This window comes from Jaculus jaculus, chromosome 13 (genome assembly GCF_020740685.1).
Source record: "Jaculus jaculus isolate mJacJac1 chromosome 13, mJacJac1.mat.Y.cur, whole genome shotgun sequence".
Lineage (NCBI taxonomy): Eukaryota > Metazoa > Chordata > Mammalia > Rodentia > Dipodidae > Jaculus > Jaculus jaculus.
The window spans coordinates 47945349-47972386 of record NC_059114.1 but is presented as its reverse complement, the minus strand read 5'-3'; the positions used below and the strand labels follow the sequence as shown (position 1 = coordinate 47972386).

Genomic DNA, 27038 nt, shown 5'->3' with positions numbered 1-27038 from the left:
TTACATTGATATTTTATTCTGCCAGTCCCTCCAAATGTTCAAGATGTTCTGTTGCCATTTTGCCATAATGCCATTGCTAGAAAATCCTGTTATTCCTTGGAAAATGCGAAATTGCAAAGTCATAGTGTTGAAGATACTCACAAACAAATCAAGATGCTTTCCATATTTTATTTTAAAAAAAATACAGAATGGATCAAAAAGAATCAAGGATATAGGTGCCAGACACAGGCCAAGAGGGTAGCAAGCAAATATACCTCAGCAACACGAGGGACTTCATCATGCCTTATTTTAAAGGCTATCCCTAACACAGCTGGCTCAGTTTTTCACTGACTTAGCTGCTTACCACCCACAACCATTGCCCCACAAGGCAGCAGCTAAAGGACCCCATGTTCACAAAGGCTTTTCTTTACAGCAGTACTCTTGGCCAAAAGGACTGCCACATTGTTTCATTCACTGTCCAATGCAGACTACCTTCATGGTGTTGTGAAAACTGTTTTCATTCTTATTAAAATGTAGCCACTTGAGCACAAACCATATATTTTTATAATGATTGGTAAATAATCTGACCCCAACCCCTTACATGCAACTGAAAAATAGGTTAGGGACTTAACATTGTGAACTTGCTACTGCTGGCTTTACCGACCATTAAATGAGTTAGTTAATTGTCACTAAATTTACATATTAAGGAAATTATATATAGAATACTGCAAAAATACAGTAAAAAGACTGAAGTTTGCCCCTTTCTGCTCAGGAAGTCCCTTCACTCCCAAGCTATTTCATAGTATCTTGTCCTTTCATCGTATAACGTTCTATAATAAACTACTGTTTCTCCTCTTTCTGATCTTCCTTTTGTTCACCAGTGCCAGAACTTCCAGACCCTTCTCGTTCAGATGCCATCTGTTAAGAAAACAATAGGGAGAATAGTTTGCTCTACTGAAAACCAAAATGAAGCAGCCTCATTATTTATATCTCATGCCCGTACTTCCCTTCCCCACCTTGTACTACTGTACTGGTATTTGTGATTCCCTCTGACTTCTCCCAATGCTCTGAATTCAATAAATGGTTACAGAGGAAACTAAGCAGTTAAAAGTAGCTCAAGATCAAAAAAGAACTTCAGCCCTCATACCTTTTTATATGCCATTTCGAAGAGCTTCAATGATGCCTGCTGAAGGGATGATGCTGCCTGCCTAATGTTTTCTCCTGTTTCACTGTCTTTTTGAGCCAGGAGATTCCTCATTTTGGAAATCTCTTCTTTTAGCTTGTTGCACTAAAAAATAGAAAGCACAGGCTGGAGAGATGCCTCAGTGATGAAGGTAATTGCCTGCAAACCTAAGGACCTAGGTTTAATTTCTCATATCCCATGGTGGCACATGCATCTGGAATTCATTTGCAGTGGCTGGAGGCCCTGGCATACCCATTCTCTCCCTACCCCACTAATAAAACCCCCCAAAATGAACTCCAATGACAATGTTAGAATGTTCTTCAATTGTTTTATAATAATTTACCTCATCAGCAGGCAACTGGTCTTTGAATTCTTCCATCTTCGTTTCTGTGTCATGAATAATTCCTTCAGCCATATTAACTGCTTCAACTCGTTCCTTGGAGAAATTACAAGTTTAATATAAATAATTCCCAGTTAATCAAGGTTTGACAAATTTCCACCACAACGCAAGACAGTAAACTGCTGCATACAATTAAGAGTGCAAAGTAAAGAAAGATAATCTGTGTGCTCTGAGGTATCTGGCATAACTGATACATACTTGAGCTGGCTTCTGCGACATAAGAATTTTCACAGTGGAAGACTGAGACAGTTCGAGGCCAGTCTGTACTACACAGCATGACCTCACCACAAAGACACTTTACAATCTACACATAGGGTAAAGGAATGACAGATTAGGAGATAGGAAGTGAGACAAGCCCAAACTCTACTCACTAGCCTGGGTTGGAGAGGTGGCTTAGCAGTTAAACGCTTCCCTGTGAAGCCTAAGGACCCCGGTTCGAGGCTCGATTGCCTAGGACCCACGTTAGCCAGATGTACAAGGGGGTGCACATGTCTGGAGTTCTTCTGTAGTAGCTGGAGGCCCTGGCAAGCCCATTCTCTCTATATGCATCTTTCTTTCTCTGTCACTCAAATAAAAGTAAACAAAAGAAAAAATTTAAATTACCTTCTTTCTTCGATCTTCTTCAGCATACTTTTCTGCATTTTTAACCATATTTTCAATATCATCTTTGCTTAGTCCACCAGAAGACTGGATTACAACTGTGAGGAAAAAAAAAAAAGTGTGTTAGTAGTTCTCTTCCCCTTGACTGCATCAAGACTACCACTACTCATAGTGGACAATCTGGATGAGGCAAATTCTGAATAACTCCTTACAGTTCTATAACAAGCAAAATTTAACCCCAAGTATCTGAAATGTAGATTAACTGGTCTGTCTGCACTAAACTTTAGCAATCCACATGCTCAGTGTTTGCCTGTTTCTGCTTCCTTTAAACATTTGTAAAAGTGAGTCTCTGATAACAAAAGACAAAGAATTACTACCAAGAAGTGTTGTATGCAAATGATAATGAGATAGGGTTTATTTCCCAACATTTTCCTCACATTACTTTTTCTTCCTGGTACTGAGATCAAAACAGGGTATCACATTATGGTAGGCAAATACTATACCACTGAGCTCAGTCCATATTCCCTCACCTCTTTTACACATTAATAATACTTACTCTGTTGTTCACGTCCCGTGCCCTTATCTTTAGCAGAAACATGTACAATCCCATTGGCATCAATATCAAATGTAACTTCAATCTGAGGGACTCCACGAGGGGCTGGGGGAATTCCAATCTTAAATAAATAAATATCCAAAGTCCAATGTTATTTCCAAGCAGGTTATTGTCCCTTCATGCACAAAACCACAAGTTTGTAAGTGATGGTGGTGGCTTGACTGCTTCCTGAAGTCAACAAGTAACTTGTGAAAGTTACCTGTAACATGTGGACACAATGGCTGTATGTACCTAAGAGACATATCAAATGAAACCTTTCTATTATAATTGCTTTTCTTAATCTTTTTTTTTATTGTTTTACTCTTTCAAGGTAGGGTCTTGCTCTTGCTTAGGCTCCAATTCATGGTGGCTCCATTGGTGCTGGGATTAAAGGTGTGCATCATGTCCAGCTTCAATGTGACTAGAACCAGTAACTATCAAGTGTTTTTAAAATGAGTAATTAGGAAGTTCACTTCTTGGGCACAAGGCATAGTTAAGAGTTTCAGGTTAATCAAAACTTTGGGTTGCAAAGTTCATATGTACTTCTTTTATTAAGTAGGGGTCTCACTATCACAGACTATGAGTTCAAACTCATGAGGATCGCCCACCTTCCCAGTGATAGGATTAAAGACAAGCACCACCACACCTGGCTTCCAACTTTTCAAAATAACAATATTATGTTTGTACGACTGCAGTTTACAATTACTGGAAAATTCTTCTAACTTTACAGTAATGGGAACAAAGAGGGTCAATATATTCATAATGCCTACCAAAGTAAACTGTCCAAGAAGTTTGTTGTCTCCAGCCATCTCTCTCTCACCCTGACACACCTTAATTTCTACTTGAGTCTGTCCATCAGCAGCAGTAGAAAATACCTAGGGAGGGGGAAAAAAAACCTTCCTTAGTTGGCAATCTGATTAAACTATTTCCATTACACAGCAGAAAGGCAAATTAAATCCATTCACAGTTCAATTCTGGGCAGTTCCTAATGTACACTACTTTTTAAACAAAGGCTTATGTATTTACAAGGAACAGAAGTAGGATTAGTATAGCACAAGGGCATACAATAGCTATCTGTTTTCTATTATGCTAACACACTGTACAAAGAAGCTGCTTTAGCACTGAAGGCATCAAGTCAAGGCTCTAAAATGTTGGAAGTTTGCTAATCAGTGCAAACAAAGGATCAGACACAGGATATATAATGTGCTCAGTCATAAGAAGTCACCACATACTTTCATTCAGAATGATGTGTTGACAAAAACATCACTGCACACATACCAAAAACAAACAAACAACAAACAACCCACGGTGTCCCATACAACTTAAGAATGAGAATGTCTGTAAATACGATTTCTTTTGGAGATATGGTTTTGTTATAGGCTATTCTCAACTCTCCTGCCTCAGCCTCCCCAAGTTCTAGAACTACATTACAGGTGTGTACCATCATATCCACCCATGGGAAATAATTCTCAAGATATGGCATATCTTTATAGCCCCTGCTTGGTACTATAGCACCACACAAGCCCAACCCCATTCACCTAGAAGTCAAATCTAGTCCCACTTCCCCAACCAGGCTATTCTTTTCCTGCTCTGAGAATAGAAAATTTGGTTATCACTGTATCTTCCTTATAATCAGTCCTGTGAGCTGACATGTACTTTTCTAAGAACAAACAACAGAGTCTCACCACTGTCAACTAGTATCATTGCAAAACAAAGCCAGGTTATAAAGCATACAAAGTACCTTGCAAGCACATCACTTACACACATTCCATCAGGAGGCAGGGGGAAGACAGCTCTTACCTGGCTCTTTTTGGTTGGAATAGTGGTGTTCCTGTTAATAAGCTTGGTAAACACACCTCCCAGAGTCTCAATACCCAGAGACAGTGGAGTGACATCTAACAGCAGAACATCTGTGACATCACCAGCCAACACGCCTCCCTGAATGGCAGCTCCAATGGCTACAGCCTCATCAGGATTAACAGCTTTACTTGGTGCTCTGCCAAAAAGTTCTTGCACAGTCTGTTGAACCTGAGCATCACAGAGAAAGAACCTGTTACCTAACACACTCAGGGCAACAACTGAAGTGAGACAGGTATGTCCTAAGACACCAGGCGGATCTCAATTTGAGATAAGCAGATCCGAGGATGCTAAATTCCTGCTTTTTGTTTTTTCAAAGTAGGGTTCAACTCTAGTCCGGGCTGATCTGGAATTCACTATGCAGTCACGGGAGCCTCAAACTCATATTCCTTTGCCTCCTAGCTGCTGGGATTAAATAAAAATGTGCACCACACTTGGTTCTTGTTAATATTTTGAAATCAGGGTATCATACTGTCCCTTACATTTGAAGGAAAAGGTACAAGGCAAGGGGACTTATAATTTGCAAAGTATATGTATGTCACGTTCCACATTAAGACCAAGGAACAGGGGACTTGAGAAACGGCTTAGCAGTTATGGCATTTGCCCGCAAAGCCTAAGAACCCGCGTTTGATTCCTCATGAACCACATAAGCCAGATGTACAAGGGGACACACGTGTTTGGAGTTCATAGGCAGTGGCTAGGCCCTGGCACACCGATTCTCTCTTTCTCATAAATAAATAAATAAAATATTTCTTAAAAAGATCAAGGATGGGCTGGAGAGATGGCTTAGTGGTTAAGCGCTTGCCTGTGAAGCCTAAGGACCCCGGTTCGAGGCTCGGTTCCCCAGGTCCCACGTTAGCCAGATGCACAAAGGGGGTGCATGCGTCTGGAGTTCGTTTGCAGAGGTTGGAAGCCCTGGCGCGCCCATTCTCTCTCTCTCTGTCTTTCTCTCTGTGTCTGTTGCTCTCAAATAAATAAATAAATAATTTTTTTTTAAAAAAAAGATCAAGGAACAACTGCACCTTCAATAAGTCTGTGCTCAGTCATTAGTTCTCTACACATCTCTTTTCAGAATGATGTGTTGATGAGTAAAATGCATCACTGCACAAATCTTAGTTGAAGAAATGCAAAAAGCCCCATGTACTATGCTTCAAAGACTGTGTACAAAAGACCTCCAGGTGGCTGTCAAATACCAAAGTCTTACATGACCTCAAACTTGTTATCCCTAAAGGTTTTAAGACTGGGTTTAGGATATCCCTGCCTTCATCATTACAGACATTCTGTTTCTCCTAAATCTATTTTTTTATTATCCTTTAATTTTAAATATACAAACTTTGAGCCAGGTGTGGTGACTCTCAGCAACCAGGATGCAGAGGTAACAGGATTGCTGTCATTTTGAGGCCAGTCTTGGAACTCCTTGCAGTTCCACCCAGGTCAACCTGGCCCGAGGCCCTTGAGTGCCAATTCTCTGTCTCTCATTTAAAAAAAGAATCAGCTGGGTGTGGTGTTGCACACCTTTAATCCCAGCACTTGAGAGGCAGAGGTAGAATGCTTGCCATGAGTTTGAGGCCACCCTGAGACTCCACAGTAAAAAAACCAAAAAAAAAAAAATAAAAATTAAAAAAATGAGAGAGAGAGAGAGAGAGAGAGAGAAAGTGGTTGGGGGGAGGGAGGATATTACCATGGGACATTTTTTATAATCATGGAAAATATTAATAAAAATTGAGAAAAAAAATAAAAACATTAAAAAAAAAAGAAACAGAACCTTGAAACTTTTTTTGAGGGTTTTTGAGGTAGGGTCTCACTCTAGCTCAGGCTGACCTGGAATTCACTATGTAGTCTTCAGGGTGGCCTCGAACTTACGATGATCCTCCTACCTTTGCCTCCCGAGAGCTGGAATTAAAGGTGTGAGGTAGCATGCCCAGCTTTTTTTTAAAAAAAATGAGGTGTGCAGCATCCGGCCACTGAAATCAAACTCCAGATGTGTGTATTACTTTATTTACATCGCTTTGTGTGTCTGGCTTACATGGGATGTGGAGTCAAAGATGGGCCCTTAGGCTTCACAGGAAAGTGCCTTAACTGCTAAACCATCTTTCCAGCCCGATGTCTTTGTTTTCTGAAACAGGACCTCAACCTTTAGCACAGGCTGACCTGAATCTTGCAGTAATCTCCCTACCTCAGCCTCATGGGTGCTGAGATTACAGGAATTAAGTCATCTTTCTTAGCTAAAGACTTTTTCACATGGCTGCCTCAGCATCATTTCATGTAAGCCTGACAGAATTGGTCACTTATTTGTGTCCATATGCAACATAAACTACTGTCCCAATAATACATTTTGTGTTTGCTTGTGTGTTTTTTCCCAAGGTAGGGTTTCACTCTAGCCCCAGGTGACTCAGACTTCATTATGTGGTCTTTGCCTCGAACTCATGGTGATTCTACTACCTCTGCTTTCTGAGTGCTGGGATTAAAGGCATGTGCCACCATGTCCAGCTTTTATAAATTCTAATTTTGGGGGGAGGGTTGTGCTTGCTTTTTTTTCAATAAGAAATGAAATTGGTTCATACCTTGGGCATCCTTGTCATGCCACCAACAAGAATCACTTCTCCAATGTCACTCTTGCTGACTTCTGCATCTTGCATAGCTTTCTGACATGGAGCAATAGTCCTCTTGATTAAATCAGTAACAATACCTTCAAACTGAGATCTAGTCAGCTTCATATTCAAATGTTTGGGTCCAGAAGCATCCATTGTAAGATACGGCAAGTTGATATCAGTCTACACAGAAAACATTTAACTGCATGTCAGTAGTGAAACTGGTAGGGAAGTGGGTCAGACTCACCTTAAATGAAGAGCTATACCAAAGCCCTGACTCCTAAAATGGATCTTTTTACTTTTCCCCAAGAAAAACACTACAGGGGCTGGTAAAGCCTGACAGCCTGCCTTTAATTACCCAATACCCACCTAAAGCCAGATGCAGAGTGGTGCATGTGTGTGGAAGGTGTTCCAATAAATAACCAAATCAATAAATAGTGCAATCAGATATTTTAAATGCAACTGTTGTCTATTTCATTCCTTGCAAACAAATTAAGGTAGAAAACTTAATTGACATCAATGCTAACTTCTGAAATGACACGTGCTATTTCAATTTGGTGATCACTGGCCATATTCAACTGAGCACTTAACCAAACTACAGTAATGGAGGAAGAGAATTTTCCATTTTATTTAGTTATTCCAAACACTCAGGTGCACACTAATAACACTGGCACAATCCTATGCTGTACGTTAACAACAATCTAAAAAAATCTCTAAGATTACCAACACTTAACAGCCATCACAATGTTCTGTCCTGCTTACTCTCCTCTCAATCCCAAACAATTAACTCTCCTACAGGCTCATCCAAGTCCTTCCTTGTGTCTAGCTTCCCCAAGTCCTCATTCAGCACAGGATCCCTTACAAAACATTGCTCCACTCTATTCTAAGACTACTCCCAACTGAAGACCTTTCTGGGGTCTGTACTACAAACTCTAAAGCAATTACACTCACCACCCCCTCATCTGCTATTCAGCTACTGTAGCTGTTCCTCACACCTTCACAACAGAGCCTTACACATAGTATACCTGTAAGTTTCTCTCCCCTACTATCTTTGTTATCTTGTATACTTTGGTTAGGTTTTTTTTTTTCCTAACAGCCCAGGGTGACCTGGAATTCACTCTGTATTTTCAGGGTAGCCTTGAACTCACAGCAATCCTACCTCTGCCTTCAGTGCCAGGATTAAAGGTGGATGCCACCACGCCTGGATTGTTCCCCCCCCCCAAAGGCAAGATCTCACTCTCGTCCATGCTGACCTTCAACTCACTCTTTAGCCACAGGCAGGCCTACTATCTCTCAGCCTTGCAGGTGCCTATTTGATATTAATTTAATGTTCCAATTAATGTCCATCTTTTAAAACCACACTGTAAAGAACGTGTAAATATGCTTATAAGGTGTCTCATGTTCTCTCTCATATGTGGATCCTAGCTACAGATGATTGGACTTCTGTGTGAGTAGGAAGAAAACTCAGTAGCAAAAGCCAGTAAGCTAGAAATGAGATATGAAAGGAAGGGAAGGAGGTATTTAATATGATAGTATTGTATATAAATAAGTAGAAGAATAGATTAGTGGAAGTGAAAAGGCCCAAAGTGAAGTCAGGGGAAGAGACTGAGTAAAGGAAAGGTGGAGAGAAGGCTAATTAAAATCTAAGAGGACATAAATAAATCATATGGAAACCTACTTTTGTGGACAATGAAACACTCAGGAGCTGTAGATTATTGCTGGAAAATTTTAAGTGCCAGGGATTAGATACCTTCCAGTGAGTTGTTGACCAGGGAGGTCCCTGATGCCCCCAAAACATTATAGGCCATTGCCAAGGCCCTTGGTTTCCCACCAGGAATAGATGGTAAGACCCTGTTGCTGAAGACTCCACCACATACTTGGGCTGCAAGGCCATTGAGAAATCCTGCTGGATCTGAGCTTAAAACCTCCATGTAGACCAGCTGACAGAAAGCTGGAAGAAGCCATTCTGCATGCACTTCAATGGGAGGAAGAGAAATCACCAGTGAAGATACTCAATAGTGGACACTGCAATCCTTTTATTTGGCCACTTAGGCCAAATAAGCCAACAGGTGCAATAGTGGCACATCTGTCATAGTGGAAACCAACTGCCCCCTAATTGGACTGGAGGCCTGCTCCATGGGAGGGAATACATCCCTGATACTGAAAACTTAAAACAGGGGAAGTCATGAGCCCTAGTGGTGTAATGTAACGTCTGCTGCTGCCTGGCTAAATGTATGTACTATGCTTATCAAACTGCCCAGCAAGCACTTCTCTTAATATTCATACCCTTATATTAATGCTACTCTCACTTTGGTTGAGAACCTTCTCTTTTCAGATGGCAGTGACCTTGGGATGACTCAGAAGGCAACACGGTGCCGGGAAGAAGTGACAGGAGTGCTCAGTACTGCAATATCTGTATCACACCTTCCAAGGCTCAGGGTCTATTGCGGGAGAGGTGGCAGAAAGAATGTAAGAGCCAAGGTAAGGGTGGGAGTCCTTAAAAGGTGTGCCTCCAGACACAGAATGGCCTGGATATCCATGACCTCACAGTGCCTGACACTACCTACACAAGACCATCATAATAGGAGGAAAAGATCATGTCATCAAAATAAGAGACTGATTGAGCGGGGAAGGGGATATGATGGAGATTGGAGTTTCAAAAGGGAAAGTGGAAGGAGAGAGGGCATTACCATGGGTTGTTCTTTACAATCATGGAAGTTGTTAATAAAAAAAATTTGAATAGAATATATCTTACATATTTACAATCATACACGTATAGGAGTTTTACTATGTTTTGCTAATGTCCTAAAAATCTGTAAAACAAAACATCTCATTAGGATATAGTCAAGCTCTTCCAACACTTTGCTTCACAAAATGTTTAATTCTGGGCTTGATGAACTACCTTCTGGCAGTCCCACATATTCTAAATCACAACCCTAAACACTGAGTTGCAAAGCTCTGCCACTCTACAACATAGCAGGTGTCATACTGCATCAACCCAAGGATGAGCATATGTAACTTTGTCACTACTCAACCAATTAAAAAAATCCAAATTTAGGGGCCAAAGGATAGCCCAGTGGTAAGGCATGTGGTTAGCGTAAGTTACGTATTTGATTCAACCACTAGGTAGAAGGCTGATTCAGGTTTTAATATGGTTATTTAGCAGCCATCACTTCAAGCCAATGACAGCTATCATTTCTCTCACTATGGTACTCAAACTAACTAGCAGTTCTTCTTCCTGCTGCACCCAAAACAGATGACAGCTGTTCCATCTTGGAACGTCTACAGCCAAGATTTAATAATTAGGTGCTTTTGTTTTTATAAGGTAGGGCCTCACTCTTGCCCAGGCTAACATGGAACACACACACTGTAGATCAAGGCTGGCCTCCACAATCTTCCAACCCCTGTTTTTGGAGTTCTGGGATTAAAGATGTATACCATCTCACCCAGCTTTCGTAAGATTTTTGTATACCTGTATTAGCAGTTAAGGTAAACTGAAGCTTCACTTCACAGAACTGGGGAAAAACACCTTAAATACAGGCATAGCAAATTTGATGTTCACAGGTTAACTGGCATATATCCTCCAGATGGGAAGCAAGTTTGTTTTACAGCTCATTATCTGGACTGGTGATCCAATTTATTACACGACAGAAAATTAGTCATTCACACTGTCTTTTTATTGTCTATTTATTATGGGGTCTTTGGGAGGGGGAAAGGTGTCACTATGTAAGCCCAGACTGGCTTCTCAGGATCCTTCCTTGCTTCAGTCTCCCATGTACTCTAGTTACTATTACCATTAGCTCTATACTAGACTTTTCATCAAGGCTTTGGGCTGGGAAGATAACAGTTAAATTTATCAAATCATTTTCTCAGCATGTGTGATGCCCTGGGTTCAATCTCTATCACCATAAATAAATATATATAACCTTAAATTTCAAGGCTAGAGAGAGGCCTTAGGTAGTCATTGAAGGCACTTGATTGCAAAGCCTGATGGCCAAGTTTGCTTCCCCAGTACCCACCCACATAAAGCCATAAAGTTGCATAAACTGGTGTATGTGTCTGGAGTTCATTGTACTTGTGACATTGAAGTATGGAGGACCTCTGTGAGTTTGAGGGTGGCTTAAGGTTACAGAGTGACTTCCAGGCCAGTCCAAGCTACAGTGAGACCCTGCCACAAATAAATATCCATTAAAAACAAATTGATGGGGCTGGAGAAACTGCTCACTGGTTAAAGCACTTGCCTGCAATACCTAACTACCTGGGTTTGATTCCCCCATTCCCATATAAAGCCAGATGGCACAAAGGGGTATATTCATGTAGAGTTCATTTGCAGTGGCTGCAAGCCCTGGCAGACCCATTCCCATTTTTTTTTCCTCTCTCTCCCCCTGCAGATTTAAAAAGCTAACAACAAAAACAAACACAATGCTCTTTTGTTCATGACAAGTTTTTACCATCCAGAAAACTGTAAAGAGGCTACAATGCCATTAGGTAAATTAGCACCCATTTTTCAAATTAGCGCATGCAAATATCTCAGACTGCCGGACCGCTCCGCGCCTCACCTGTGCAGATGAGGAGAGTTCGCATTTAGCCTTCTCAGCAGCTTCCCGCACCCTCTGCAGGGCCATGTTGTCTTTGGTCAAATCAACCCCTGTCTACCAAGTGAAAACACACAAATACTAGTATTAGTAATGGGTCTAATATTTAAGTTGCAGTAACAGAAAGAACACAAGATGAGCCCATTCCTTCAAGAAAAAAACATAAACTGGGGCTGGAGAGATGGCTTAGCCATTAAGGTGCTTGCCTGCATAACCTAAGGACACAGGTGCCATTCCCAGTACTCACGTAAGTCAGATGCACCAGGTGGCATGTGTATCTGTATTCCGTTTGCAGTGGCCAAAGGCCCTGGCATGCCCATTCTCTGCCTCTCTCCCTCTCTCAAATAAATAAACTTATAAAATAATAAATGGCTTTATATAGTCTGTAAAGAATCTGTTCTTAAGAGTCAGGAGATTGAACTGTTGTCCAACCGTTTGTAGCTATGACTCAGTTTCTAAAATTCATTCAATAGCATAAATGAAAGTGCATGTATATAGTCTCGTTCTCAGTCTAATGCTATAACTTGAGTAGTTCAGTTCATCTATAAGACTGAAATGCAACTGCTTCACTTCAAAAAACTACAAGCACCGGGGCGTGGTGGTGCACGCCTTTAATCCCTGCACTTGGGAGGCAGAGGTAGGATTGCCATGAGTTTGAGGCCACCCTGAGACTACATAGTGAATTCCAGGTCAGCCTGAGCTAGAGTGAGACTTTACCTCAATCCCTACCCCCCAAAAAACTACAAGCAGGGCAGGAGAGATGGCTTACTGGTTAAAATACTTGCTGGCAAAGCCAAAGGACCCAGATTCTATTCCCCAGCACCATATAAGCAAGATGCGCAAGGTGGCACCCTAGCACCCATTCTATCCCCCCCAACCTCATCTCTCAAATAACTAACTAAATAAAAATATTAAAAAGAAAAACTAAAAGGGGAAAGTGAGTGTGGGGGGGGGAATTACCATGTGATTTTTTTTTATAATCATGGAAAATGCTAATAAAAATTTTTAAAAAATTTAAAAAAAAGAAAAACTACAAGCAATGAGTAATCTGAACAAAGAGATTTTTAACAACCCAATGCCTAAATATTAACAACAGTAACTAACCTCTCTCTTGAATTCCTTCACAATGTGCCGTAATAAGGCTTGGTCAAAGTCTTCACCGCCTAAGAAAGTGTCCCCATTTGTGGATTTCACCTCAAACACACCTTTCTGAATTTCCAGGATAGAAATATCAAAAGTTCCACCACCTAAATCATACACAGCAATACTAGAAAGAAAGGGGGGAAAGGCCTTAAGTTAAGATAACCTAGTAGTTTTCCTGAGTGTAACTAATAATTCTAGTAATAGACTAACATGTCCAAAACACGCAGCTCACAATAAGTGAATTAAAGAGCACAGAAACCAGTTTTAGAGAAGTATTTGTCAACATGCACACCAAAAAAAAAAAAAAAAAAAATTACCAAGGCACTAATGTAAACAGAGTATCTTCCAATCAAAAATGATTAATTCTCAGCACTGCAATGTTTCTATCACACCTTCCAAGGCTCAGGGCCTATTGTGGAAGAGGTGGCAGAAAGAATGTAAGAGCCAAAGGAAGGGTAGGACTCCTTACAACGTGTTCCTCCAGACACAAATTGGCCTGGATATCCATGACCTCACTGTGCCTGACACTACCTACACAAGACCATCATAATAGGAGGAAAAGATCATGTCATGTCATCAGAATAAAAGAGACTGACTGAGATGGGGAAGGGATATGATGTAGAATAGTTTCAAAGGGGAAAGTTGGGGGAGGGAGGGTATTACCATGGGATATTGTTTATAATCATGGAAGTTGCTAATAAAAAATTTGAAAAGAAAAAAAATGATTAATAAACCACAGACTTAAAAACAGTAAAGGGAGATGGGCATGATGGCACATGCCTTTAATTCCAGAGGCAGAGGTAAGAGGACTGATGAGTTTGAGGCTGCCCTGAGACTACATACTGAATTCCAGGTCAGCCTGGACTAGAATGAGACCCTACCTCCAAAAAAAAAAAAAAAAAAAAAAAAAAAAGTAAAGGAAGTACATTAAAAAATTTTTTTGGAGCCACACATGGTGAACATGTCTCTAATCCCAGCATTGGAAAGGCAGAGGTAGGAGGAATGCTGTAAATTCACGGCCAGCCTGGGATTAGAGTGAGATGAGAAAGTCAGCCTGGTGTAGAGTGAAACCTTACCTTGTGTGTGTGTGTGTGTGGGGGGAGGGTCACAAACAAACAAAATTATCTGGACTGAAGAGATGGCTCAGTAGTTAAGTAGCTTCCTACACAAGCAAGAGATCCTGAAACTCCCCCAATCAAATCTCCAGACCACCAAGTGAAATACATGGACGTGGTATTGCACACCTGTAACAGTCCAGCACAGAAGCAGAGACCCAAGAATCTTCAGAGCCCACCAAGCTACTCAAAGTCATCTGTCTCCACAGGCGAGAGACCCCTGCAGCAGATGAGTGAATGGTGTACCACAAGGGCACAAACGTACATACAGCACATACACACATAAGCAAAAGAAAAGATTTAGTTCATTTTCATATGCGTGTGTTTGGGGCATGCCACGGTTAACAGATGGGTGTGCCACATTTTGGGTCTGAATTGGAAAATGAACATGGGATGCAAGCTAGCACCTTTAACCTTTGAGCCTTCTCCCTAGCCGTAGAACTCTTAGAACAATGCTTTATTCCTAAGAAACCAAGATGGTACAGAATAAAACTCATGGCTGTAGGACCTAGTTTCACATTCATGTTAGAACTTAATGCAGAAACTTACATCTTATCTTCAGATTTGTCTAGACCGTAGGCGAGAGCAGCAGCTGTGGGTTCATTAATAACCCGAAGTACATTCAGTCCAGATATTTGACCAGCATCCTTAGTGGCCTATAGAAATGGAACACAAATTCAGTTTTTCTACCCTTGTAATCCAGGTATCATTACCTTCTAGAAATAAGTAAGGCTGGGGAAGGAAGATGGCTCAGTGGGTGAAGTGCTTGTAAGCATGAGGAACTGAATACATTCAGTGCCCACATAATATGCAAAGCATGGTCGTGCAAGCCCAGAATCCCAGCACAGGAGATAGAGACACATGCAGTCCTGGAGACTGCTAGGAACTGAGCTCTAAATTCAAAGTGAGATTAAGTCTCAATGAATAGACAGAAAGCCAGGAATGGTGGTACTTATTTTTTGTTTATTTTTCTTTATTTATTTGAGAGTGACAGAGAGAATGGGTGCGCCAGGGTCTCCAGACACTGTAGATGTAGATTATGTGCCCCTATTGCATCTGGCTAAAGTGGTCCTGGAGAATCGAGCCTTGAACAGGGGTCCTTAGGCCTCATAGGCAAGTGCTTAACCCTAATCCAGCTCTCCAGCCCATGTTACATATCTTTAATCCCAGCACTCCAGATGCCAAGGAAGGATTGCCATGAATTTGAAAGCTACCCTGAGCTACAGAGCCAATGCCTGGTCAGCATGGCTAGAATAAAACCTTGCCATCTTTAACCCCAGCAATCAGGAGGCTGAGGCAGGAGGATCACTGAGTTCAAGACCAGCCTTAAGACTACATAGTGAATTGAGGTCAACCTGCAATACAGAGAGGCCATACCTCAAAAATAAATTAAAAACAGTGAATGACTGAAGACACCCGATGTTGACTTCTAGCCTCAACACACACACCAAAAAATCTGTTCACTTGCACTTTAAAAAAACTAAGCAAAAGCTGGGTGGTAGCTCACACCTTTCATCCCAGCACTCAGGAGGCAGAGGTAGGAGGATCGTGGAGACCACACAGTAAACTCCAGGTCAGCCTGAGCTAGAGCAAAACCCTATCTGGAAAAACCAACCAAACAACAACAACAAAAAAAAATCAGGGGGAGGGAGGGAATTACCATGGGATTTTTTTTTATAATCATGGAAAATGCTAAAACAACAACAACAACAACAACAAAACCCTAATTAGGGCTGGAGAGATAAGGTTGAGCAGTTAAGGTGCTTGCCTGAGTAGCCTAAGAACCCAGGTTTGATTTCCTAAATCCCATGTAAGCTAGATACACAAGGTGGCCCATGTGTCTGGCGTTTGTCTGCAGTAGCTACAGGCCAGTGTGCCCATTCTAAAAAAAATAAAATATTAAAAAAAAAAAACTTAATTCACCATACCTGTCTCTGTGAGTCATTGAAATAAGCAGGAACTGTTATCACAGCATTTTTTGCTGTGTGCCCCAAGTAATTTTCTGGAAAGGAGTGAAAGAAAATTTAATCGTGGTAAAACATTTTGCCAGGTAAAACAGGAAACAAAATTATTAATGTAGCTGAACATCCAAGGTCATTTCTTTGAGTAATTGACAACTTTCCAATTTTTTAAGCAAGTGACAACATGAAGAAACCTTGTAGCAAAACATTCCAATTAAAGACATTAGGTTGGGGGGTTGGAGGAGAGGCTTAGTGGTTAAGGCCTGTGAAGCCAAAGGACCCAGGTTTGATTCCTCAGGACCCATATAAGCCAGATATTTATAGTGGCTGATGGCCCTAGCATACCCATTCTGTCTGCCTCTCTCTCGCTTTCTCTTTCAAATAAATAAATAAAAGTTAAAAAAATTTAAAAAGATATTAGGAGGCCGGGCGTGGTGGCGCACACCTTTAATCCCAGCATTCGGGAGGCAGAGGTAGGAGGATCGTCGTGAGTTCGAGGCCACCCTGAGACTACATAGTGAATTCCAGGTCAGCCTGAGCCAGAGTGAGACCCTACCTCGAAAAACCAAAAATAATAGTAATAATAATAAAATAAAAAGATATTAGGTTGAGGTTGGATAAACAGCTGAGTGGTTAAGGAGCTTGCCTGCAAAGCCAAAGGATCCAGGTTAGATTCCCCAGGACCCATGTAAGCCAGGAACAAAGGGGTGCATGCATCCTTTTTCTCCTCTCCCTGGTTATTTCTCTCAAATAAAGAAAAATAAAATATGGAGTTTCAAAGGGGAAAGTAGGGGAAGGAAGGGCATTACCATGTGATATTGGTTTCAATCATGGAAGTTGTTGTTAAAAAAAATAAATTAGGGCTGGAGAGATGGCTTAGCGGTTAAGCGCTTGCCTGTGAAGCCTAAGGACCCTGGTTCGAGGCTCGGTTCCCCAGGTCCCACGTTAGCCAGATGCACAAGGGGGCGCACGCGTCTGGAGTTTGTTTGCAGAGGCTGGAAGCCCTGGCGTGCCCATTCTCTCTCTCCCCCTCTACCTGTCTTTCTCTCTGTGTCTGTCGCTCTCAAATAAATAAAATAAAAATTAAAAAAAAAAAATTAACCGGGCATGGTGGTGCATGCCCAATCCCAGGCAGAGGTAGGAGGATCATCGTGAGTTCGAGGCCACCCTGAGATTACATAGTGAATTCCAGGTCAGCCTGAGCTACAGTGAGACCCTACCTCGAAAAACAAAAGCAAAAAAACTAATTTTAAAAAGTAAAAAAACAAAAAACAACAAAAAAAACCCAATAGTATTATGTTGAGAGCTGGGTGTGGTAGAGCATACCTTAAAACCCTAGCACACCCATTCTCTCAGTATCTCCTCTCTCTCTGCTTGGAAATAAATTAAAAAAATGATTAAAAAAAAACCTTAACCCTACCTTGAAAAACCAAAAACACTGAAAAGTAACCAAGTCTTAGTGGCACTACACCTTTAATCCCAGCATTTGGAAAGCAGTGAATTCACTGTGAATTCTAGGCCACACTAAGACTTCACAGTGAATCCCAGGCCAGCCTGGGGTAAAGAACCACAGAAAAATAGTAAGTAAATAAAAATAAAAGTCTACAAAATAAGGCTAGGCATGGTGGCATGCCCTTCAATCCCAGCATTTGGGAGGCCAAGGTAGGAGGATCATCATGAGTTCCAGGCCACTTTGAGACTAGAGTAAATTCCAGGTCAGTTTGGGCTAGAGTGAGACCCTATCTTAAAAAACTAATGGAACTAACTAAACAGATAGAAAAATTAGTAGCTGCCAGGCGTGGTGGGACATGCCTTTAATCCCAGCACTCAGGAGGCAGAGGTATGAGGATTCAGAGTCCGAGGCCTTCCTGAGACCACCTAGTGAATTCCAGGTCAGCCTGAGCTAGAGTGACACCCTACCTCAAAAAAAATTACTAGCTGTACTTCTAAACTTGTAAAGCATGTATAGCCTTGAGCCGGGCATGGTGGCGCATGCCTTTAATCCCAGTGCTCGGGAGGCAGAGGTAGGAGGATCGCCATGAGTTTGAGGCCACCCTGAGACTGCACAGTGAATTCCAGGCCAGCCTGGGCTAGAGGAAGACCCAATCTCAAAAAGCCAAAAAGTGAAGCCTAGAGCTTTCCCAGATGTGAACCAAATCCACTCACCTGCAGTCTCCTTCATCTTCATCAACACAAATGCTCCAATCTGACTTGGAGAATAGAGTTTTCCATGAGCTTCAACCCATGCATCGCCATTGGAGGCACGAACAATTTTAAATGGAACGTTCTTACTGAAAGAAAAAAATAATTTGGGCTTCTGAAGCTGCTTTCCAAACTACCCAGGCTGCTCCATTCAAGGACCAAACAGTTATCACATGACACAACAATTTCACTGCTGAACACTGACCTACTCAAAAGGAATGAAAATATATTTGTACAGAAACCTCTACACAGCTGGGCATGGTGGCACACACTTTTAATGCCAGGACTGGGAAGCTGAAGGAGGACTACATAGTGAGTTTCAGGTCAACCTGGGCCAGAGACCCTACCTTCAAAAAGCCAAAAAAAAAAAAAAAAAAAAAACCATCTCTACACAGATGCTCAGGAAAAATTATTCTAAAGTAGACAAAAGTGGAAATATAGCTGGGCATGGTGGCACACGCCTTTAATCCTGACACTTGGGAGGTAGACGCAGGAGGATCACCATGAGTTCAAGGCCACCCTAAGATTACATAGTAAATTCCAGGTCAGCCCAGGCTAGAGACCCTCCCTACCTCGAAAAAACAAACAAACAAAAAAAGTTGGAAATAATCCAAATGCCCATCAATTGACAGATGTATACACAAATGCATATATTCAAATATTTAGCCACAAAACAATGAATTACTGAATCAAGCTATGAACATGGATGAGCAGTTAATTATGGTAACTGGAAGAAGGCCCTAACAGAAGCCTACTACATAAATGATCCCATTCAAACAGAATTCATGTTCCATCCAGCCTGCAATAAAGCATTTTAAAAAAATTTATATACAGGAAATGCTACCTAAGTTTCAAGTATTTTAAAAATATTTTTACTTATTTTTGCAATCAGAGATCAAAACAGAATGGGTGTGCCAGGACCTCCAAATGCATGTGCCAATCCATACAGCTGTACAAGGGTACTGGAAAACTGAACCCAGGTAGTTAGGATTTGCAGGCAGGTACCTTAAGTCCTGAGCCATCCCTCCAGCCCCTCAAGTATTTTTAAATTAAAAAAAGAAAAAAACTAATTTTTTTCTGTGTGTAAATACATCTGATCAACACAATGGAGCAGATGCAATTATCTGCATTTATGTGTTTCCACAATGATTTACGTATCTCAAGAAAGTTTCACAAACCTCATATGTCAATCCATGACCTGTCATGTAGGTCAATAGTGACCTAGCCTATGAAAGCGAAAATGAATTTTTAAGAATGGGGAGATGGCTCAGTGCTTAAAGTACTTGCTTGCAAACTCTGCTGGCCCAGGTTCAATACCCTAGCATCCAGGTAAAGCTAGACACAAAAAGTGGTACATGCATCTGGAGTTTGTTTGCAATGGCAAGTGTATGTACATACACACAATTTTTATATGAATTTTATAAAGAGATTTATCCTTTGGCTAGGGGTATGGACTTTCCCCAGTGACAATACAAACTGATTAAATTAAGATGCTGAGTCTTGTGATGTTTTTGCCACTACCCACATGTCTTTCTGTACTTCAGGGTCATCATAACGGCGGCCAATGAGACGCTTAGTAGCATAGAATGTATTATTTGGGTTGGTGACAGCCTGTCGCTTTGCTGGCATGCCAACAAGCCGTTCTCCATCTGCTGTAAAGGCAACAACAGAAGGGGTGGTTCTGGCACCTTCGGCATTCTCCAGCACCTAAAATTTGCAAAGAAAAAGAATAAAGTTCTGATCATCACTACCATCTGAAATATTTTACTTATGATACATAGTACTAAGCTGGACAGATGGCTTAGTGGGTTAGGGCACTTTCCTGTGAAGCCTAAGGACCCAGATTAAATGACCCAGAACCCACATAAGCCAAACGCACAAGGGGATTTATGTGTACAAGGTGGTACACATCTCAAGTTCTGCTGCAGTGGCTAGAGGCCCTAGTACACCAATTCTCTCTCATAAAAAAAAAATAAAATGGATGCCAGGCGTGGTGATTAATCCCAGCACTTGGGAGGCAGAGGTAGGAGGATCGCCATGAGTTCAAAGCCACCCTGAGATGACAGAGTTAATTCCAGGTCAGCCTGGACCAGAGTGAGACCCTACCTCGAAAAACCAAAAAAAAAAAAAAAAAGGAAAGCCAGGCGTAGTGGTGCATGGCTTTAATCCCAGCACTTGGGAGGCAGAGGTAGGAGACTACATAGTGAATTCCAGGTCAGCCTAGGCCAAAGTGAGACCTAACCTCAAAAAAAAAAAAGTAATAATAAAAATATAGAATGCCAGACACTGTGGTGCATGCTTTTAATCCTAGCACTTGGGAGGCAGAGGTAGGAGAAGTACTATGAGTTTGAAGCCACCCTGAAAGACTAGAATGAATTCCAGGTCAGCCTGGGCTAGAGTGAAACCCTACATCAAAAAACAAACAAACCGAGTTGGGCGTGGTGGCGCACGCCTTTAATCCCAGCACTCGGGAGGCAGAGGTAGGAGGATCACTGAGAGTTCGAGGCCACCCTGAGACTACATAGTGAATTCCAGGTCAGCCTGAGCCAGAGTGAGACCCTACCTTGAAAAACCAAGAAGAAAAAAAAAAAATGCGTGTTACTAATGCTAGCTCAGTAAATACTATCTCACATGTTTGTGTGGGATACTGGGGGGGGGGAGAACAAGGCTTAATCGATGTACTAAATTGTTTTAATGAGGGTCTGGGGAAAGAGGAAGCATGAAGGTGGATTAAGATTCTATAATCCCAGATGCTCTAAATCTTGGCCATTTAGAGGGAATAAGGTTTCATGTACACTAAGACTCAAGCAGTCACTACACAAGAAGCTCCCACTTGATTCCAGCCTACATCTCCAATCTCCAAAACATCTTACAAGGGCCACAGATACAGTTCACTGCTTGCATGCATGAAGCTTTGGGTTCATCCACAGCATTATATAAGCTAGCTATATAGGATAGCACAGACCTATAATCTTCCAACACAGGGGAGGGGAAGACAGGAAAATAAAAAACAAACCAGCTGGGCATAGTGGCGCACACCTTTAATCCCAGAGGTGGGAGGACTGCCTTGAGTTGGAGGCCACCTTGAGACCACATAGTGAATTCCAGGTAAGCCTGGGACTAGAGATATTACCTGGGGGAGGATCAAAACCAGCCTAGTATATACAAGAATGAAATCATGGGCTGGAAAGATGGCTTAGCACTTAAAAGCACTTGTCTTCAAAGCCAAAGGACCCAGTTTTAATTCCCTAGGATTCCCACACGTAAGCCAGGTGCACAAGGTGGCACATGTGTCTGGAGTTCGTTTGGAATGGTGGGAAGCCCTGGCACACCCATTCTCTCTCTATCCCCCTTTCTTTGAAATGAATAAAATTAAATGAGGGAAAAAACAGAAACAGTACAAAGAAATCTACCTCTCTCACAATCAAATCAGGCTTAAGAATTTCCCATCAGGGAAATGCAGATTAAAACTACAATGAGATTCCATCTCACTCCTGTCAGATTGGCCACCATCATGAAAACAAATGATCATAAATGTTGGCAGAGATGTGGAAAAAGAGGAACCCTTCTACACTGCTGGTGGGAATGCAATCTGGTCCAGCCATTGTGGAAATCAGTGTGGAGGTTCCTAAAACAGCTAAAGATTGATCTACCATATGACCCAGCTATAGCACTCCTAGGCATATATCCAAAGGACTCATCTCATTTCCTTAGAAGTACGTGCTCAACCATGTTTATTGCTGCTCAATTTATAATGGCTGGGAAATGGAACCAGCCTAGATGTCCCTCAACTGATGAGTGGATAATGAAGATGTGGCACATTTATACAATGGCGTTCTACTCAGCGGTAAAGAAAAATGAAGTTATGAAATTTGCAGAAAAATGGATGGACCTGGAAAGGATTATACTAAGTGAGGTAACCCAGGCCCAGAAAGCCAAGCGTGACATGTTCTCTCTCATATGTGGATCCTAGCTGCAGATGATTGGGCTTCTGCATGAGAAGGAAAACATTTAGTAGCAGAGGCCAGTAAGTTAAAAAGGAGACATAAAGGGAAGAGAAAGGAAGGGAGGAGGGTACTTAATAGATTGATATTGTATATAGGTTAAGTACAATGACTGAGATGGGGAGGTAATATGATGGAGAATGGAATTTCAAAGGTGAAAGTGGGGGGGGAGGGAGAGAGGGAATTATCATGGGATATTTTTTTATAATCATGGAAAATGCTAATAAAAATTTTTTAAAAAAAGAATTTCTAGATGCTAGATGTCACTCAGTTTGTATAGTGCTTACTTAGTAGGAGCCCTGGGCTTTGATCCTCAGTACTCCATAAACTGAGTGTGGTGGTTTGATTCAGGTGTCCCCCATAAACCTAGGTGTTCTGAATGCTAGGTTCCCAGCTGATGGATATTTGGGAATTAATGCCTCCTGGAGGGAGTGTATTGTTGGGGGCGGGCTTATGGGCTTTATAGCCAGTTTCCCCATGCCAGCGTTTGGCACACCCTTCTGTTGCTGTGGTCCATCTTATGTTGGCCAGGGGGTGATGTCCACCCTCTGCTCATGCCATCGTTTCCCCTGCCATCGTGGAGCTTGCCCTTGAGCCAGTAAGCCAAAATAAACCTCTTTTTCCCAGAAGCTACTCTTGGGTGATTTCTACCAGCAATGTGAACCGGACTGCAACACTGAGCATGGGGTACATATTTGCAATCTGAGCACTTAGGAGACTTGCTACATAGCAAGTTCCAGACCAGCCAAGGATACATGAAAACCACCTTAAAAAAAAAACAAAAACAAAAACCACCCCCAGGCATGGTGACTCAGCACACAGGAGGATCACTGAGTTTAAGGCCCACCTGGGGGCTGCAGAGTGAGTTCCAGGTCAGCCTGGGTTAGAGTGCGACCCTGCCTGGAAAACCCCAAGCTCCCTCCCCCCCAATCCATATTATCATCCCACATAATGCTGGATTCCAGCTTTCAATCATGCTCACCTTTGCTTGTTTGCCCTCCATAACTGCAACACAGGAGTTCGTAGTACCCAAGTCAATACCAACAACTGCACCCTTGATTGCTTCTGATCTGTAAGACATTTAAGCGCTCTTTTTTAAATAGCTGTCCCCCAAAATGAAAGAATTATGTATTTTATGAGGGAGTTGACAGTGGAACACTGTATTAATATACAAATGCAGGTGAATAATTACAGTGAATAATATCCATTATCAACTGTATAGACCACCGCTCTTGGGTTTGTGTTCTCAAAGAAACTTAAGTCATACTTACGCATAATCCCTCCTTGAAACAAATCTAAACGCCTCATGACTAAGGCCATTCCAGCCATCCTGAAAGAAGGGGGAAAAAAGTTGCATCATCCATCAACTACATAATGAAATCTGAGCTTGTTTAAATTTTGAGAAACAATTGAAAGTTTAAAGCCAGGCGTGGTGCTGCACACCTATAATCCCAGGCTGAGGTGAGGATGCTTGAGTTCGAGGCCACCCTGAGGCTACATAGTGAATTCCAGGTCAGCACAGGCTAGAGTGAGACCCTATCTCAAAAGAAAAAAGAAAAGCCTCTTGCCAGGCTTAGTGGCCCACCAGCAATAGGAGGGTCACTGTGAGTTCAAGGTCAGCCTGGACTGGAGTGAGACCTTGTCTGGAACTTAATAAAAGTTTTCTCTTAATTACCCGACAACTCAGGTAAAAATAAGTAAATGTAAAATTGTCTTGAATTATAGTGCAATAGGACTTTCCAAGGTTGGCATTGTTGAACTTTTATTGTAAAGGGGTGTACATAGTATGCTCAGAAACAACCCTGACCTCCATCAATGCCAGTAAACATGCCTCAAGACATTACCACATCTCCACACTGGCAGATTTGCCCTGGGGGTAATACTGTTTCCGCTAGAGAACCACTGCATTTAGAGAGACAATTATTCAAAATTAATCGTGTATACCTGGGCCTGAAGTATAAATTTAAGGTATTCAGAGAAACTCTCACCTTCCCACAGAACTACTTTAAAGGAACCAGGGTTGTTAATTTGGTGAAGTCTGTAAATATGTGTGTCTAGTAATGGCACTGCACCAAAATTAAAGACTCTTGCAATCTAACTTCAAACTGTCGTTTCAAGCTAATCTAAAGCTTACGGAGCTATCGCTCCCATTCTCCAAAGTCGTACTCTTCCATCAAGAGAAACCAGCACGCACCTTTTCTCCCGGTTCTGTTTATTCTATTCTATTCCTCAGGACTAAAGTTAGAGTTGGAATTTGAATTTCAACACCTAGTTTACATGCTTTTTTCCCCACCTGTACACCAGAGCAAGATCTTTGCACACTCTAACTTATAGTAAAACTTTTAGTGCCTTTTAAATTTTTTTAATTTTTTTATTTACAACCTCCACGATTATAAAAAAATACCCCATGGTGATACCCTCCCTCCCCCCACTTACCCCTTTGAAACTCCACTCTCCATCATAACCCCTCCCCATCTCAGTAATTCTCTTTTACTTTTGATGTCTTGATCTTTTCCTCCTCTTATGGTCTTATGCAGGTAGTGTCAGGCACTGTGAGGCCATGGATATCCTGGCCATTTTGTGTCTGGAATGAGCATGTTGTATGGAGTCCTGCATTTCCTTTGGCTTTTAGATTCTTTCTGCCACCTCTTCCGCATTAGACCAATATTTTTTTTCTTTTTGACACCCAGACGAAAACGAAGTCTGCCTTCCAATAAACCGCATCCCTCGGCCCCGAGGCCAAGCACACCCAACAGGCCCCAGGTTAGACCGTCGGGGCCACTACTCCGACATTAGCGGGAAAGCCCGTCGATGGGGAGGAGTGACTCAGCAAGGTTCGCAGCACCCAGGCACAGCCATGAACGAGCCCCGGAGCCAGCAGCCTCAACTGCAGGAGGCCCGTTACCTTCCCTCCCTCCCTCCCTCCCGATCTCTCGTGGAGGAGTCCGACCCTGAAGGGCCCGCCTCCCTGAAGCCGAGCCCGAGAGGCTTTCCGGGGAGGCAGAGCGGTTCCTTTACCTGATGCCGGGCGGCCGCGGGGCTCCGGGACGCGGCGGCGCCCACGAGCCGGGCGGCTGCGGCACGACTGGCGCTTATCATGGCGGCCGGGAAGAGGGAGGACGAGACGGCAGACAGGCACGACGCAGGGCCGGAGCTGCGCGGCGCGGCGGCGGCAGCGCTTCTGGAAATGTCCAACCACGTGGGGTGGGGGGGCGGGAGCTGGTCACGGAGACCCCCAGGCCCGCTCTTCCGCCGAGGCGCCGCCCGCGCCGCCTGAGCAGAGGCTTCACCGGACCGCTGCCTCCGGAAGCGAGGCCGGCCGAGAGCGTGCCTCGGTAGCGTGACTGTGGAATGATGCCTCCCTGTCGTCCCAGTGGTGGTGGCCGTGGGAGTCCATGAGCAGTGACAGGGAGAAGAGGGTCATGCAGGCAGCGCTGCAGACAGCCCCGGTCCTCCGCGCAGGAAAGACTCAAGGTCACACGGGAGAATTTGCGAACCGATTACAGTCTCCTTGCGTCAGTTGCGCGGAAGGAGCACCCTGATTGCGCTTACGTAGCTGGCGTTCGGCTAAGGACCTGGAGCGCATGCGCGAGGGGGCGTGGCAGACTAGGGGGTGGAGACCAACTGCAGCGGCCATTGGAGGCTCCGGCGCATGCGTGATTGGTCCGATTGTCCCGGCGCGGTTCCTGGTCGCGCGCGTTGACCTTTTCCCTAGTGCCCCTTCTTGGTAAGCGCCATCTTGTCCTGAGGCTTTAAATGTGAACGCGAAAACCTGCGGCGCAGGCCAATCCTTTGTTCAGTTTGGTGTATAACTACTTAAAGAAACCTTACGCAAGCCGGGCGTGGTGACACACGCCTTTGTTCCCAGCACGGGGGAAGCTGAAGTAGGATTGCCCGGAGTTCAAGGCCACCCTGAGAGTATATAGTGAATTCCAGGTCAGCCTGAGCTAGAGCGAGACCCTACCTCGAAAAAAAACAAAACAACAAAAAGGAATCTCACGCAAATTTGTGCTGCGGTTTCTCACAGTAGTGTCAGGCGTACCTTCTTACAGAGCTTGGAATTTAATTATCGAGCTAGTAAAAAGAGGTGAGGTTGTGCTTAGAGGCACGCGCCTTTAATCCCCGTTCTCAGGAGGCAGAGGTAGGAGGAGGATCGCCGTGAGTTCGAGGGCAGCCTGGACCAGAATGAGACACTGCCTCGTGGAAAAAAAAGAAAAAGAAAAAAAGACTCCTGGACCTGGATCACTTACAATCCAGCCCAAGGGCACCTCTGGGCCTCCTATAAAGCCTTGGGTTGATTGCAAGATAAGTATTACTCGCTCTGTTGATCAGTTTTAATTTTTCGTCGTCGTTGTTGTTTTTGTTTTGTTTTGTTTTTCCAGGTAGGGTCTCACTCTAGCTCAGGCTGACCTGGAATTCACTACGTAGTCCTAGGGTGGCCTTGAACTCAGGGCAATACTACAGTGATCCTCCTACCAATGCCTTCCAATTGCTGGGATTAAAAGGTGTGTGCCACCACACCCGGCCCATTTCAAGTTTTTGCTTTTATTTTTAAATTTTTATTTATTTATTTATTTATTTTGAGGCAGGGCCTCACTCTGTGATCCTCCTCTGCTGGGATTAGAGGTGTGCACCAGCATGCCCTGCTTGGACTGGGCCTTTCTGCACCTCAGCTAAGAGGGAAGGTAACCATCTTCCAGACATCATCACCTTTCTCTCAAAGTCTCACGTTGCCTGAAGAGTTCAGCAGGAGGGATTTCCAGCCAGCCTGGCTACTGCAGGCTCCAGCCCACACTCATAAAGTAGAACACAGATC

General features: G+C 42.9%; 1 protein-coding gene and 2 non-coding genes across 3 annotated transcripts; all 3 read right to left on the bottom strand.

The window, feature by feature from the left end:
* Nucleotides 1-154: 154 nt before the first annotated feature.
* On the bottom strand, nucleotides 155-25339 carry Hspa9 (heat shock protein family A (Hsp70) member 9). The gene is made up of 17 exons (XM_045132836.1): nucleotides 25241-25339; nucleotides 23494-23552; nucleotides 23205-23292; nucleotides 19744-19925; nucleotides 18183-18307; nucleotides 15984-16057; nucleotides 14605-14711; nucleotides 12902-13064; nucleotides 11762-11854; nucleotides 7176-7385; nucleotides 4555-4782; nucleotides 3525-3629; nucleotides 2719-2836; nucleotides 2166-2260; nucleotides 1506-1598; nucleotides 1127-1267; nucleotides 155-897 (listed from the first exon to the last, which is right to left on the bottom strand). The coding sequence occupies exons 1-17, from the start codon at nucleotides 25319-25321 to the stop codon at nucleotides 820-822; spliced, it is 2040 nt and encodes a 679-aa protein (XP_044988771.1). The 5' UTR covers nucleotides 25322-25339; the 3' UTR covers nucleotides 155-819.
* Nucleotides 3957-4026, bottom strand: LOC123454357. Its single transcript, XR_006633326.1, has one exon. It is a non-coding gene; the product is annotated as a small nucleolar RNA SNORD63 (small nucleolar RNA).
* Nucleotides 5646-5718, bottom strand: LOC123454356. Its single transcript, XR_006633325.1, has one exon. It is a non-coding gene; the product is annotated as a small nucleolar RNA SNORD63 (small nucleolar RNA).
* Nucleotides 25340-27038: the final 1699 nt, after the last annotated feature.